A 16047-nucleotide genomic window follows, 5' to 3' on the forward strand; every position below is an offset into this window, starting at 1 on the left:
TGCATTGCCACAGGGAGATAAATTCAGTCCGCAGGGAAGCTGTTCTGGCACCTTTCACCAGCGTGAAATTCACTTTAAATAAATAAATACATTTGCCAGGTTAATTGGTCATAAATGACTTAAAACTTTAACGGGCAAATGTAGCCACAAAGGCCATCATCTTGCAGTGAGCTCGTTGTGGGCGAGTCCATGGTGATTTCTGTCTGTGCAGAACTTATTGCGAGAATGGAGCCAAAATAGGAACTTTGGTCTATTTTCATCAGAGTTGGGGGTGGGGGGAGTGTGTGTGTGTGTGTGTCTGGGTATAAATTCCTTTGGTCTTCTTCCCCACCCCCGTCACTGCCTAACATGAAAGTCACTTCTTGCTGTCCCCTACTCTACATGCATCACCTGTGAGCTCTGCAGCAGGCACTTCTTACAAACTTGAAAGGTATTTTTGCAATCGTGGGATTAGCAATGTTGCTGTCAATTTGTAGGCGTCGGAGCATTCACATCTGCCTGGTGCAGCATTGTGGAGGCTTGTGTAATGCTGTGCCGTTTGTGATCTCTCTCTTTTTTTTTTTTTTTCTCACCCCCGGAGTGGTTGCATATTGTAAACACACTGAAGCTGTGGTTGATAAGCTTTGTAGGAGGAGATGGGTTTTTTGTTTTTCAACCGGCTGGCTTGCTTAATAGTGACTGGATAACGTTAAGTGTCTCTTTATGTAATGTACTGCATAAAGAAGGACTTTGTATGTGATGACACCGTCCTCGGGGCATGTTCTGAACTCATAGTACATGACTGAAGCCCCATACTTATGTCATACCAATGTGTATAGCATGGCAACAAATAATGTAGTTTTGCAAACGCTACCCCAATATACCAGTTCAGGGACTACCCTGCAGTGCAGGTATTTTCCACATTGTCTCACCAATGTACTTCAACCCTGCCCTGGCATGCTCTTGTGGTGCAAATGCACTAAGAAGAAGGGGGCATTCTTATCTCATGGTAACTAACATGACCTAGAAGCCTAGTGAAGGCAGGGCAGTTTGCAGCTTTCATGTGGGTTAGCAGGGTGAGATGAAGGCTATGGGGGAGCTTAAGGTTTAACCTCCATTTCCAACTTGTGTTTTAAACTATGATTGCCTTGTCTTCCCTAGGATTTCATGTTGTGGTAGCTAACTGGAAGTAAGAGCCCCTTAGTGAAGACAAAGCCCCTAGGAGTTACAAAGTGGAACAGCGGGCCACGAGACTGCCGTAAGGGAGCCAGTTAGGGCCAGTAGTGATAGCTTTGGTGATGTGTCCCCTAGGAACTAGGCTGAGCCCACACCACTCATTTTACAAAGGAACTTATGCAACGATTGTTCGTTGTTACCATCTCTTGGTCGCTGCTGGGCTAGCTTTGAACCGTCGACTGGAGCCATGGGGAGAAAGCTCAGCATCTCATTACCAACCTAGTCTCCCACAGTTGGGTTACGTTTCTCATATATCAGAGGGGTAGCTGTGTTAGTCTGAATCTGTAAAAAGCAACAGAGGGTCCTGTGGCACCATCTTCTTACTTGCATCTGAAGAAGTGAGGTTCTTACCCACGAAAGCTTATGCTCCCAATACTTCTGTTAGTCTTAAAGGTGCCACAGGACCCTCTGTTTCTCATATAATTATTCCACAAGTGTGGCCGTTCCCATGGTCAGCGCACTGTGATGAAAGCTCTGGGAGCCGTCAATGCGTAGTGGCAATGGGCTTTTCTTAATTGCCTTGTAAAGTGGGTTGTCTTTCGCAGGTCTGATCTCCTAGGAGAGGTTAGGGAACTGAGGCGGCATCATGCCTCTTCTTCCATGCCTGCTGGGAGGCCCAAGCTTTGTCATCTCTGTCACATAGGAACTTGTCTGTCTTAAAGACTGCCGGGGTGACTGGCACCTCTGCACAGAGGATGGGGTCATGGCCCAAACCTTCCTCAGAAATGCAGGTCACTTTCAAGAATCCAGCAACGACCAGGTTGTCTCCTACCCTGCATGGGTTCTCCCACACATCCTCCTGCTAGCCTCAGTTGTGGTCCCCATCAGACAGGCTTGTGCCTTACAGAAGGGTAAGGGGTAAAGACGGGGCAGCTCTGCCCCTCAGTCTGCAGGGCGTAAGAGAATACATTCTGAGCAAAATACGTTTCCCTTCATTCTATTGCTACGCACCCAGTCGTGCCGGCAGTACCCATAAAGGGGCAGCTCCTCTAGTGCTGCAGATTGTACAGAGCCCCCTTCCAAGAGGCAGCTACTGCAGGACTTGAAAAGCCCAGTCAGCTAAAGCAGAGCCCTGGAGTAAGGTGACCCTACATCCTGTTTTTGCCAGGACAGTCCCTTCTTTAAGCCCTGTCCTGGCTGTCCCGACTTTTTTTGGCAAAAGTGGGCATTTGTCAAGCGAGTAGCGACACCAGCCCCAGCCTTGCAGGGGGGACAGTCTGGGCTCCAGTGAGCAGCGACGCCAGCCCTGTATGGGGAGGGAGGCTGGGGCAAGCAGCTCGGGCCAGCCCCGCGCAGGGAGGGAGGGCGGTCTTGGGCTAGCCCCACGTGGTGTCCTGTTTTCCCTTTGGGAAATATAGTCACCTTACCTCAAAGGACATTTCACTGATGCTCTTATTAGGCAAACACGTGGAGCTACGGGGGGGCTAAAATGCTGCCCCGGGGTAAGAGACTTTTGTGCACAGATGGGCGAGGAAAGAGGTTCTTTCCCACGGTGAATGAGGAAGCATTGGAGGGTGAGGCCCCTCCTTAGGGCTGGGTTCTAATGGGAGATGCTCGTGGTATATTTTTGTTACGGTGCTGTGTGTCTGTGGCCTATACACATACTATTATTTCTGTAAGGTTTAGGGAGCTCTGTGCAGGGAGGAGGTGCAGCCTTTTGTGCCTGTTTCTCTCTCTCTCTTGGCTTTTCTGCAGCACTCGTCCATCATAGCATCTTTTTGCTGCTTGAGCAAATGGGTGTGGTGACAAAACTGTGTGTATCCCAGAGAGGGCTACGGTCAGGGCCCTGCATGACAAAGAATTAAAATACACACCCAGGGAGGAAGGGTGTTTAAGTGGTTAGGGCGTGAGCCTGGGGCCTGAGACAGGAGTTCAGTTCCCTGCTCTGCCACCGACTCTCTGTCTGACCTTGAGGGAGTTATTTAATCTTTTATATGCTTCTACTTGCTGTCTGTGACATGGGGATAATAGAAATGTCCACCCTTGCCGGGTGCTGTGAGGATAAATGTGTTAATGATCGTGAGGCACAAAGATAAAATTATGGGAGCCAAGTAAATGCCATAGATAGCCTCATCCTGCAGCCCTCATCAGTGTGGCAGGTTTGGCTCTCAGGTGTTGCTCAGCGGGTGAGACTGATGACGTAGGGCTGGGCGTAGGCGATGAGAAAAGCAAAAGAAGCTTTCCCAGTGGGCTGGTCTTGCTAATGTTTTTACATGGTCCATGAAGTGCCCTGGGATCCCTCAGGATGAAAGATCAGACACTGCGCCGGTCGTGTAGCCCTCCTGGAATAGGGAGAAGCGACAAGCTGGCAGGGAGGACACTGCACAAGGGGGTGGAGCGGTGGATTCTGACTCAAGGGCACCCGTCCCAGCTCCTGGCTTTTACCAAAATGCCATGGTCAGTGTGTTCAGGGTGCTGGGAGGGTGGGGTTCAGAACCCGGCCAAATGTCATCCAACAATAATAAATCAACCCCTTAACATTTTAAATGAATACAGGTTGAGGGGGCGAGTGGCTACCGGGTCGGGAAGAGGCAAAAGTAGGGAGGAAGAATGACCAAGGCAGGGACATCGGTCACGTTTAAAATAGCACCTGGGAGTGGGCTTTTATTTAAAAGTTTGGGGAAGAGAGAGACCAGAACCTCAAGGGTGAGTGAACTGTGAACACCACAGCTAAAGCTGGGGTCCCTTCTGGCATAATTCTGGTTCTTGTATCACTGAGCACCTGCCAAGAAGTTAACACCTGTCCCTAGTGGTTTTCAAAGATTTGCAGGCCTTGAACCTTCAGGTCTCCAGCTCAGAGCCCTACCACTTATGTTACAGGAGGAGCATAAGATGGGATCTCTGGTGGCAGCCAAAATCAGCAACTTCAATTCTCCACCCCCACCCTACCCTGCTTTATAGGCAGCCTGTGTAAAGAGTCATATAATATGGGTAGCTCAAAGCGGTGACCCAAAGTATTGCTGCTACACTCTGAGTAAGCTGCATGCCACAGGGAAGTGCTGTTGTTGTGCTTCGTGTCCACAGGTGAGCATGGCACAAGCCAGGGCCCAGCCTGAGGATCACCCTGCTGTGGCATGCTGGGGGAGGACGCGAGTGATGCATGAATTCTTTCTCCTAACTCACCATCTCCGGGTGCTATGGTGGCGTTACAGTCCAGGCAGAGTTACTCAAGGCCTGGGCTGAGGAATCCCTGCATCGCTCATTGCATGGTCCTTGGGAGGACAAAGGACTGAGTTAGCCCTGCTGTGCTGCTAGGGAGTCTGGGTACAGTATTTCACACCTGCTCTCTGGATCACTGAGCCACACCTCCAGGACGCCACGTGGGATGTAAAATACAGTTTAGCTGTGCTGGGGAGTCACTGCCCGCCGCCGCCCTCCCGGAGAGTACTGGAACCGTGTTGGTTAAATGAGGAAGTGGAGGGTGCGGGTGGGAGTCCTGGAAATTTGCTCCTCTCACTGGTAGTGAGTGGATAGGAGAGCGGGATCATTTCTGTTGTTGTGCCTGACTTGAACTCACAAACCCTGCTCCTTCCCTCCCTCTTTAAGACACATGGGTTGCTTGTGGTCTCTGCATCCGGTCCCAGTGTGATACAGCATGTGCTATAAGGAAGCGGGACAGATAAAACATGGCTCGTGTTTCTGGGAATCCTTACCTCACTGCTGATGGGGAAGTGTTGCACTCCCAGGCACTGGCAGATAAGATTCTGGGCTTCTCTTGTCATGTTTATGCATAAGATTGGTTTACAAGCAGCTCCCTAGGTGCTTTGGGGATCCTGCCTGGCCTCAGCAGCCTGCAGCCCAGTTTTTCCCTCTCAGATTAAAGGGGGAGAGAACTCGCTGCCTCAAACACGACCCCTTTCTGGCAGCTGCAGATCCTGTATTTTGAGTTGTAAACAGCATATTCAACATAAGTTTCATGGAGGGAGAATAAATGAAACCCCATAGTGTTGCTCCTAGCATGAGCAAGTCTGGGTTTAGGTGCTAGGGAAAGGGGTCAGATTGACAGAAACCAAAGCCTTGATTATCCACAGTGCGAGAAGCTATGGGGTGAGCTTTCCTCATGCTGCACAGTCATTGTGCCTCACCCCGACGCAAAGGGAGTCCAGCCCTGTGGCTCATTCAGGCCTTGGTTTCTCGGCTGAGACGGCCAGTACGAGCCCGTGTGACCCTCTGGGTAGGTACTTGGATAGCTAGCCTGAGCCATTGCCTTTGCTGTTGTGGCCACACTGCCATTTTTAGCATGTTAGCTTGAACAGTGCTGGGAAGCATGCTGCCAGCTGCTGTGTAGTTGTGTCCTAAAGGGCTAATTGGAGCCACCCCAGATGTGATGTAGGCTCATCAGGAACTGTACCCAACACCTCCAAACTCACTGCACAGATCAGCAGATGGGAACAACACTTTTCTGACTGTAATCAACAGAGTAAATTAATCCGAGCTACGTTCTCTTGTGGATGTTTCCTGCTGGATAAATGGGTGGGAACTGAGGAATTCTCCTGATCAGCATTACATATCCCCAAAGAAGAAACCAAGTGAGGTAGGGTTGTCAGTTTTGGTTGGATGTATTCCTGGAGGTTTCATCCCATGACATAATCTTTAATTAAAGATTAAACTTTAATTCTGGGAGACTACAGGACAATCGTGGAGGGTTGGCAACCCTAAAGTGAGGGGATTGGAATAGTCTGTGGCTTCTGGTTAATGACTAATGCCCTCTGCTGTGTTTGGTGACAGACTCTCCTGCTATTCATAGTGTGGGGAGCAAATTACACATTCCTGCAAGGCAGGAGGGATAAAGCCAGAATCATCGCCTCCCCCCGAATCCTGGCCATCCCATTCTGTGCATTTATTCCCCCCTATTCTTTTTAAAACAAAATTAATTTTTAATCTTAAAATTTTTTATAATCTGGACCTGCACCAGCTCTTCCTTGTACACCTGGAACTCGTCTCTGGAAGATAGAAATGGGGGTTGAGACAGTAAGGTCCAGGGAATAAGATGTCAGGCTGGGAGTTGGGACTCCTGGGGTCTGTTCACTGAAACACATGCAAAATAAAAACAAAAACAAAAAAGTTTGACTGACAAAAGAGAATGTTCACTAGAAATGACATTTCTGAAAAAAAAAAAACAGGGGGGTTTGGGGGGTTTTTATTTTTTTTTTTTTTTTTTTGACCAAAACTATTCACAGAATTTGATCCCAAGTTGCAAACAGTTTCGGTGCCCAGAAAAATTCATTTTTTGTCATATTTACCATTCACTTAAAAAAATTTCACCCAGCTGTAACACTAAGTATTTCATATTCTTAAATGACTAAGTAGAAGCTGCTTTGAACTATAACCATGGCAGCATCGGGGTGCACCCGAACAAGGATGTCTTTTTTTTAAGGCACTGGATTTGGACTCTGGAGATCGGATTGAATTCCCAGTTTCCCCATCCATTAAATGGGGATAATAATCTGGTCTTGTCAGAGCAGAGACCGGGTCCCACTGTGTCTGTGCAGTGCTTAGCCTTGGTCTTGTTGGGGCTTTTAGGAATTACTGCAATACAAATAATTGTCCTTTCTCTCCCTTTGTGGCAGATTGTAGCTAAGAAGTGAGCAGGATGCCCCCGGGCATCTATTGCCCTGTTGAATTCTGGTCCAAGGAGGAAAACCAAACCATCCAGGTGGACTTCCTGCTGCCCACAGGCATATACCTGAACCTGTCTGTATCCTGCAATGCCAGCTTGGGCACCATCAAACAGGTACCAGCCTTTACCGCAAGCCTCACCCCTGTGGCTAAAGATTCACCTTCGGGATCGATTTTACAAGCGCACCGGGCGTTTTTCTTAAGCGAGTTCAGTGCTTGGGAAAGCTGTCTCATGGTGATTAGGAACTTTAGTTAAAAATAAAAGTTTTTGGTGTTTCCTTTGAGGAATAAAATGCTGAACAGAAGAGTAGAGGAAATGAAATTCCCTTTTCAATTCACTAGGCAGAAATCAGAGTGGAAAAGGTTCTCATTGCAATAGCAGCCTGGCTTAGATGACTCACACAGCACAAGAGACAGACATACGGTGCCAGATCATTAGAAGTTCTTTCTGTGCCTGCAGTTTTCAGGCCAGAAAACCGTGGGCACAATAGATGTGCTTTAGTTGTTAAGTCACCAGCTATGTGGTCACAATCAGGTAATTAGTTAACTGTCTAACTGGCATCCACTGGGGTGGAAGGATGGTCTAGTGGGGAAGGCACTGGACTGGACTGGGGTACAGGAGACCTGGCTTCAATTCCTGGCTTCGTCATAGATGTGTGACTTGTGCCTCAGCTCCCCATCTGTATAATGGGGGTAATGCCTCCCTACCGGGCAGGGGTGTTGCAAGGCTAAAAATCCACGAATAAGCTCAGATACTGTGGCTCAGATACTGTAGATACCTAGAGGGATTTATTGCAGCTCATTGCAAGCACAAAAAAGGGAAGCCAGGTTATCGTCTGGCTGAAAATTGGGTCCTCGCAGTTGATTCTGTGAGATCACACAGTCATTGAGAAATAATCAGGTCAGTAATAGTTACAGCTACTCGTGTCGTCTATGCTTCGAGACCAGGGGATGTAGTGAAAAGGGTTCGCGCTGCTTCCCATTGTAGTGCATTGCGCCTCTCCCCATGGGCGCACGTGGGCGTGTGCAGTTGTGAATTTCCTAGGGATGGCATTTCTCAGGTGTCCTACAAATGACTGTTGCTCTTCTCCAGGGGCTTTCATTAAGGCCCTGCAAGATCCCAATCAATAGCTGCCCCTGCTGTTGTTTGTGACCGTGTGTAATGGCCTTGGGGGATTGTGGGGATGGAGTGGGTAGAGAGTGGGGCAGTCGGGAGGGGATGTGATGGTTCAGCCGGCACATCGGTGGTTCCATCCTGCTGTTGGTTTGTCCCAGGTGGTCTGGCGTCACGCACAGTATGAGCCGTTGTATCACATGCTCAATGACCCCGAAGCGTACGTCTTCACGTGTATCAACCAGACGGCCGAGCAGCAGGAGCTGGAGGATGAGCAGCGGCGCCTCTGCGACATCCAGCCCTTCCTGCCTGTCCTTCGGCTGGTGGCTCGTGAAGGTGACCGCGTCAAGAAGCTGATTAACTCCCAGATCAGCCTGCTCATTGGGAAAGGTGAGACCCCACCTTAGTGCCAGCAGGAGCTGCTTTAATCAGGATAGGGCACGCGTGCTGGCAGCAGGGGGAGCTCAGTTACTCCAGGCTCAACCTCTCTCAGCCAGGGTTGCTGTGCAGGAAATAGCACAGATGCACTGACTGAATTAGGAGAGCTCTCAGCTATGCCAGTCCTAGCAAGAGTCCCTGTGGACTGACTAAGGGCAAGGGGTGATCTCTCCTCTGGTCTAGTCCCAGCCTGTCCCAGCAAGAGTCCCTAGGAGGGACTGGTGTAACTGTGTAGCCATCATAGTCTAATGCTATAGACTTGGCTTTTTCTACCATATGTTATGTGATGCTGCGATCTCCCCTGCCCAGCAGAGGCAGCTGATTATCAAGGACCAGTGACCCTACTGCTGTGTGGATCATCTCCTTTTATTTATCTATGTATTTATTTTAACACCCCGCTCAGGTTTGCATGAGTTTGACTCGGTGCGCGACCCGGAGGTGAACGATTTCCGTGCAAAAATGCGACAGTTCTGTGAAGAGAAGGCGGCGAAGCGGCAGCAGCTGAGCTGGATGGCCTGGATGGAGTACAACTTTCCCTTGCAACTGGAGCCCTTGGCCAAAGGCCCCAGGACCGGCCCCCTTCGCGTCCCCAACAAGAACATCTTCGTCAACGTCAAGTTTGAGTCTGGCGGGGTAAAATCTGAGCTTCCTGTTATGTGTAAAGGGTTTGCGCGCTCTGTTCTGCGTCCAGCTGTGGGACCAGGTGCTATCAGAGAGAGAATATGCCATGGTTCCGTCTGTTTGGGAATTATCTTGACTCCTTGAGATTGAGATGTTTGGAAGGACTCTGTGTAAGCCGGCCACCTCCCCACCAAACAGCTGATTGATGGAAACGCTCCCCTCCCCAAACGAGCTTTGCCCGCACCCTCTCTCGAAATTCTGCGCTGCTGAAACAAATCCCCTTTTCTTTTGAAATAAAAGGGTCAGGCAGTCTCATGATCCCAGCATGCTGCTGCGAGGCATTAGGCTGCCTCTGCCACGGAGCACCTGATAACTTCTCATTCCTTCCTGCTGCCCTCTGATAACCCCAGTCCTGGCATTAAACAAAATTTCCAAGGAGGCACCCGCTCAATCTGAATGAACCATCCATAACATAGCGCTTGCCAAGCATTCATCCTGGCAGCTCTCTTCACCCCTACCCCCCACCCCCGATTAGCAGGTATTGTCCCCCTTTTGTGCCGACAGAGTAGAGGCAGGAAGTTTTAAATGACGTGCTGAAGGCTGCAGAGGGAGTAGGCGGCGGAACTTCAAATGGGACTCGGGAAGTTCCTGGCTCCCAGTCCTGTGCTCACACCACTGGACATGCCCCTCTCCACTCTGACCTCTGTCCATCCCTGTTTGTTAATGTGGATAATTACGCTGCCTCCGTAGCCTTCTCTTCACCCCTAGGTCCTTTTGGGGAATCTAGCTATCCCTTCTGGCATCCAGGGCTGTGGGTCTCTCTCTGCAACTCCCGATGCTGATTTCAGCCCCTTCTCAGCTAGTATTTGACTGTACGTACTGTTTTGTTGGGATTGCAGGAGAGCTTCACCTTCCAAGTCTCCCCCAAGGAATTCCCTGTCATGTTAATGAGCTATGCCATCAAGAAGCAAGCTACCGTCTTCCGCCACCAGACAGTGGAGAGCCCTGAGGATTATACTCTGCAGGTGAAAGGGAAATGTGAATATCTCTACGGGAACTACCCCCTGTACCAGTTCCAGGTGAGTCTCTTTCCTCCACCTACTGGTGAGCTCTTTCCCAAGCGTACAGGCACTTTTCTCTCTGGGAGGCAGGAAAAGGATGCTCCATGCTATTGTCGTCCATGTTCCTTATGTCGAGCTGGAAATACACCCTAAAGGGACCCAGTCCATTGTCCAGTTAACAACGGTGACCTGAATGCTGCCCCAATGGACGGCCCTCTAGGGGCGAGTCTATGAGCAGGCACCACAAAGAACATAAGGCTGGGCTCGGTCATGGGTGGAGAAAGTTTGACTCAATTGTGGGTCCCGTTGGCGTTGAGTGCTAATGAACCAAACCCATTGTGTGTGTGTGGGGGGGATTATGGTTCCGAGGGGTGACTCCCTCCATCCCCTCTCCCCAGCCAGGGTGTAGCTGCTGAACGTCAGAGTTGAACAATGGCTCCCACTACTGGGAAGCAACACTGCCCCCTCAAACGGCATCCCCCCTCCTCTGCTGTGACACAGGCGGGCTGTCTGCTGTCTGGAGCAATGAATCCTTCCCGGCATCGTACCATAAAACCAGGCAGCCCGGGGCATGTATGGGGGATGGGCTTGGAAACCTGGACCCACTCACTCTTGGAACTGCACTTTAGTCTTCAGGGTTCTTCGTGCCAGGGACGCCTCCTAGGAACGATGTAGGTTTAGAAAGGAATTGGCAGGAGAACCTAGTTTTGGTGGCTGCTGGGTCACTTCCACATGCTGCCCTTCCTCTCCTGTCTGACCCAGCCCTGCTTCACCCCCACCGCTACCCTCTCCACAGCCTTGTGGCTTCCAGGCCGTCTGTTCTACCAGGATTACTCTGTTCTCTCTCTGCCCCTCCTCCCACCAGTACATCCGCAGCTGCCTGCACCATGGCCTGATGCCCCACCTGACGATGGTACACTTCTCCTCCATCATTGCTATGCGAGACGAGCAGACCAACTGCACCGCCCACACCCCGAAGATGGTTTCCAAGCCTCCCCCGCTCCCCAAGAAAAAGGTAACCATGCGAGCACACCGGATACCCTTCTCCCCCTGCTCCCACCAGCCTGAGACACCCATTTGCTTCTTCTCTGTCTTTTCCACAATGAAATTGAGATGCTAGTGCCACCTGGAAGTGACTGCCCAGCAGGCAGAGTGACACCCTGTCCCTTTAATGCAGGGGTCATAACAAGGCCAAAAGGGGGTAATTGGGGAACCCCCTCCCTCAGTTACATAAAGGACCTGCACAGAGACCCTCTATTTCTTCAAATGATGGTCGCTGTATGTCCTCCAAATGTGGGTGCGCGTGCGCACCATGTGCCTGAGTCCGAAAGGTTTTCCTGGCAGTGTCTGCTGACCCACATGTGTGTCATGCATCCCTTCGTGTTTGCAGCCGAGGGTATAATAGGTTGTGTGGGTCGACGCCACTCTAGTGCCCTCTTACTGCCGCATGGCCTGCCTCGGCCCTGTTCCTTTGCGCTCTTAGTTTTTGCTAAGAGTGTGATTTCTCTCCGTTTGTCTATAGTTGTGTATAGTAGTTGCAGACTTAGTAGTAGGTTGGTTAGTACTAGTCATTCCCATTTGGGGACTGTCCCTCCCCCCACGGGGGGACTATGCCCACATTCTGGGGTTTAAAAACTGTCTCTCCTGCCCGCATTCATTCTCCATGAGCAATGAGCACCGGCGGTGTCTTTATCACCTCGGTGAGTCTCGTGTCACGGCTCCTTGCTCCTTCTGCGAGTCCTTCCTGCGCTGGACCTGGGAAGCTTGGGGGCTCCACCTCTGTGAGTTCCTCCACGGAGGAAACAATGAGGCAGCTTGCTCATTTGGATCCGGGCCCATCGGAACTGCTGACACAGCGACTTTCACCGGCGGTGCACGCCCCTTCCACTCTTTCCCATGCCCCGGATCCAGCAGTACCACCGGGAAAGGGCAGGCCCAGCCATCCGAGCAAGAAGCACTCTCGTGGGCACAAAAGCAGGTCCCCACAGCGGACTGCTACTAAACGCAGCGTTTCCTCCCTGAGACGCGCCTGGTTGGATGAGATGTTACGCGCAGAGACGACCACACCGACGCCCAATCTTCCCCAGGTGGAGGGAAACGCTCAGCGCAAACAGGGTCTGGCAGTACAAATGGCTGCCCTAGTAGCTGCCCATCCAGAATGCTCCTGAACCACCCTTCCCGCTGCCACCTCCGTGCCATTTGGACAAGCTGGAGACGCTACCTGGCCCTGTGAGCATTTCCACGGGCACTTGTAGGACTCCCGGCTGATCAGAGCCCCTCCTCTCCATTGTGGAATTGACGCTATCCTCCCCAGACTCTCTTCGATCCTCTCCGGCCCCCCCCCTCGCCCGTGAGGTCCCCGCTCCAGTGGACGAACTGATCCTGCTGCTCCTGGAATGACCCCCACTGGTGCCACACTGCAGCCCGCCCATTTCACTGGTTCCCCCACCGCTGGAACCATTCTCGGAGTCAGAGGAGTTTTTGGAGCTGGAGCCTTTGTTCTCCCCCATGTCACACCGCAGCTTGGATTCGCGTCCCCGACTGCCTTATCCATCAGTGTATGATCTAGCAGCGAGGGTCTGGTACTGGTACCCATGGGGCACACCACACCCACAGGCCCCTTTGCCTTGGCTGCACTGGGCACCCTGGAACACCTACCGCCACCACTAGCCGCCTTTCCAAACGTCCTATCACTCCGCCCAGGCTCCTCCATCAGCACCATTGAACACAGAGGAAGTGGCGGACGTTGAACTAGTACTGCCGGCTCCTCTGGTCCCCATGGCCACTTCCTTCTTGTTCATTCCTCCTTCCCTGTCTCCGCCAGATGATCACCGGCAGTATCAGGACCTGCTCCAGTTGGTGGAAGAGCACTTGGGAATACCGCTGGAAGAGATTCAGGATCAGCAGCACCAGCTCCTGCACATTCTCCAACCTCAGGGACCATCTATTAATGAGGTCATCCTCCCACAGCACCGACAGAAATCAACCCCTCCAGATTGGGTGGCGAAATGCATGGACCTCTTGGGGAGGAAGATGTATTCCCTGGCAATGCTGCAGTAAACTATCAGACTCTGCTAGCCAAATATGATTTTAATAACTATACGGGGCTACCAGAGTTCTGGGACAAACTGCCACCAGACCAGGGATTCTCAAACTGGGGGTTGTGACCCCTCCGAGCCTCTATTAAATTAAATTACCTCCCCACACCTTTTTAATTTATAAGGGGGGGGGGTGTCACACTCAGTCTTGCTGTGCGAGAGGAGTCACCAATACAAAACGTTTGAAAACCACTGCACCAGACCAACAGCAGCAGTTTCAGGCGCTGGTGGATGAGGGATGCCTGGTTACCAAGGTGGGCCTCCAAGCAGCTGTTGATGTGGGGGAGGTCTAAAATAAAATCAAGGACCTCCCCTTTGATGAGGACAAGCTGTTTTACTCCAAGATGGACTCCCTTAGGGACGATCCCTAGGGATCTATACCCTGGCTCCACGATGCAGGCAAGAAGCGACCGCAGTTCTGTCCCCGCCTGCATGTACCCTGCCAGGCCTACTACCAATGCCAACAGGAAGCCCCATGCAGGCGACACCAGTCTCAGCAACAGTGCTTCCCGACCTCCGCCATGGCCCCCTCCTCAACTCTCTCCCACCAACAACCAAAGTCCCAGTTTTGATGCGTCGATCAAGACTTGTGAACCTTCCCCGTTGCCACCCTTGGCACCCCATGTCATCTTTGGGGGCCACCTTGTCCTATTCACCCACAACTGGGGCAAGATCACCATGGACCGTTGGGTACTGGAGATCATCCACCACGGATAGCCGTAGAATTTCTTTATTTTCCCCAGCAGCAGCCCCCATTCCCCTAGACACCTCTAGGGGACCCTTCTCATCAATGCTTTCTCCAACAGGAAGCAGATGCTCTTCTTGGGAAGAGTTGGTCCCATCTCCCTACATGGGATGAGGCTTCTACTCCCCTTGCTTCCTCATCCCAAAGGGCACCTCCCCATTCTCAACCTTTGATTACCGAACACCTTTATCAGAAAATCCAGATTCTGTATGGTGACGCTGGCATTGATTATCCCCTCCACGGGGCCTGGTTCGCAGCTCTTGACATGAAGGATGCCTACTTCCACACTGACACTCATCCAATTCACTTTACTGGGGCACGGTTCGACTCCATCGCGGCATGAACCTTCCTTCCAGTGGACCGCTTCACAGTGCTGATGACTATAATTGCAGACCTGCATCACAAGCACGTCTGCAGTTGTCTGTCTCTCCTTGGACATATGGCAGCTTGTACCTCCATTGTGCTACACTCACATCTGCGCATGCGTCTCCTCCCGCTATGGCTTATCTACAGACCCAACCAGGACCATTTGGACACCAGAGTCATGGTCCCCAAGACAGTTCTGGCCTCCCTCACGTGGTGGACCAACCCTTCCAAGGTCATGGTCAGGACCCCCTTCATCCCTTCCACCCTGCAGGCCACTGTCACACCAGACGCCTCTCTTGCAGGTTGGGGAGCCCATCTGGACCATCACACAGCACAGGGGATCTGGACGCCACGAGAGGCCAGGATTCATATAAACGTGCTGGAACTGAGGGGAGTCCATTTTGCATGTGTGACGTTATTGACATGAACTGGACCATATAGATCGTTGTTGCAACCAAGGTCCTGTAGTGGCACCAAATCTTTTATAAAGGGGGTCAACTAAGGTATCTAAGACAAGGTTATGATGTGCTGGTTATAATTATGCTATCTGGGTGCATGTATCATTTTTGTATTTAAAGTTATATGTATTGGCTCTATACTCTCTGTATTTCAAACTTGTGCTATGCTTCTGGGTGACACCCCAGACAATTTGGTGTCAGCACTGCCTAGCCTGCTTGATGGCCCATTAAGGACCATCAGCTATACAACTGACCCATTGAAAGAAGGCCGATACACCTTGTGACTCAGCAAGGTATGCAGGGACATGCCTATGGACAGAACTCCTAAGGTTTTTTCTTGCCACGTTCCGCAATGCTTGTCTTTGGAACAAAGAAAGAAAGGCCACATGACAAGAGACTATAAAAGACTGCTGCATGTCCTCCATCTTGTCTTCAGTCCTGCTTCTTTGCCTCTGAAGGAACTTTGCTACAAACCGAAGCTTTGAACAAAGGACTGAATGACCCATCCCAGCTGTGGATGTACTCCAGAGACTTGATTTGAACCTGCAGTTTATTCTATTACTGCTACAAGCCTGAACCAAGAACTTTGCCATTACTGTATGTAATTGCTTCCATTTAACCAATTCTAGCTCTCATCTATATCTTTTTCCTTTTATGAATAAACCTTTACATTTTAGATTCTAAAGGATTGCCAACAGGGTGATTTGTGGGTAAGATCTAATTTGTATATTCACCTGGGTCTGGGGCTTGGTCCTTTTGGGATCTGGAGAACCTTTTTTCTTTGACTGGGGTATTGGTTTTCATAACCATTCATCCCCATAACGAGTGGCACTGGTGGTGATACTGAGAAACTGGAGTGTCTAAGGGAATTGCTTGTATGACTTATCGTTAGCAAGTGGGGTAAAACCAAAGTCCTCTCTGTCTGGCTGGTTTGGTTTGCCTTAGAGGTGGAAAAACCCCAGCCTTGGGCTGTAACTGCCCTGCTTTAAGCGATTTGTCCTGAATTGGCACACTCAGTTGTGTCCCACCAAAGCCAGCCTCGTTACAGCATGCCAGGCATTTCTTCCCATTATTGGGTCTTGCCACGTTCAATTGCTCTCCAACAATATCTCCACGGTCATGTACATCAACCAGCAGGATGGCGCCCGGTCTCCCACCCACTGCTTCACATCCATCCACCTTCAGAACTGGTGTATCAAACACCACACGATGCTCCAAGCCACGTACCTCCCAGGCACCCAAAATGCCCTAGCAGATGCGCTCAGCAGGACTCTCTACCTCTCCCACGAGTGGGAGTTACACGACATCCCAT

General features: G+C 50.9%; 1 protein-coding gene across 1 annotated transcript in view; it reads left to right on the forward strand.

The window, feature by feature from the left end:
- The window catches only part of PIK3CD (phosphatidylinositol-4,5-bisphosphate 3-kinase catalytic subunit delta), a 51697-nt gene that overhangs the window by 10078 nt on the left and 25572 nt on the right, over nucleotides 1-16047 (forward strand). Inside the window, exons 2-6 of the mRNA XM_024210624.3 lie at nucleotides 6786-6949; nucleotides 8110-8338; nucleotides 8790-9019; nucleotides 9907-10086; nucleotides 10934-11083. Coding sequence (XP_024066392.1) covers nucleotides 6809-6949; nucleotides 8110-8338; nucleotides 8790-9019; nucleotides 9907-10086; nucleotides 10934-11083 — 930 coding nt within the window. The 5' untranslated portion in view covers nucleotides 6786-6808. The remainder of the gene's footprint in view (nucleotides 1-6785; nucleotides 6950-8109; nucleotides 8339-8789; nucleotides 9020-9906; nucleotides 10087-10933; nucleotides 11084-16047) is intronic.

Source organism: Terrapene carolina, unplaced genomic scaffold (assembly GCF_002925995.2).
Source record: "Terrapene carolina triunguis isolate 2854851 unplaced genomic scaffold, T_m_triunguis-2.0 Scaffold714, whole genome shotgun sequence".
Taxonomy (NCBI): domain Eukaryota; kingdom Metazoa; phylum Chordata; order Testudines; family Emydidae; genus Terrapene; species Terrapene triunguis.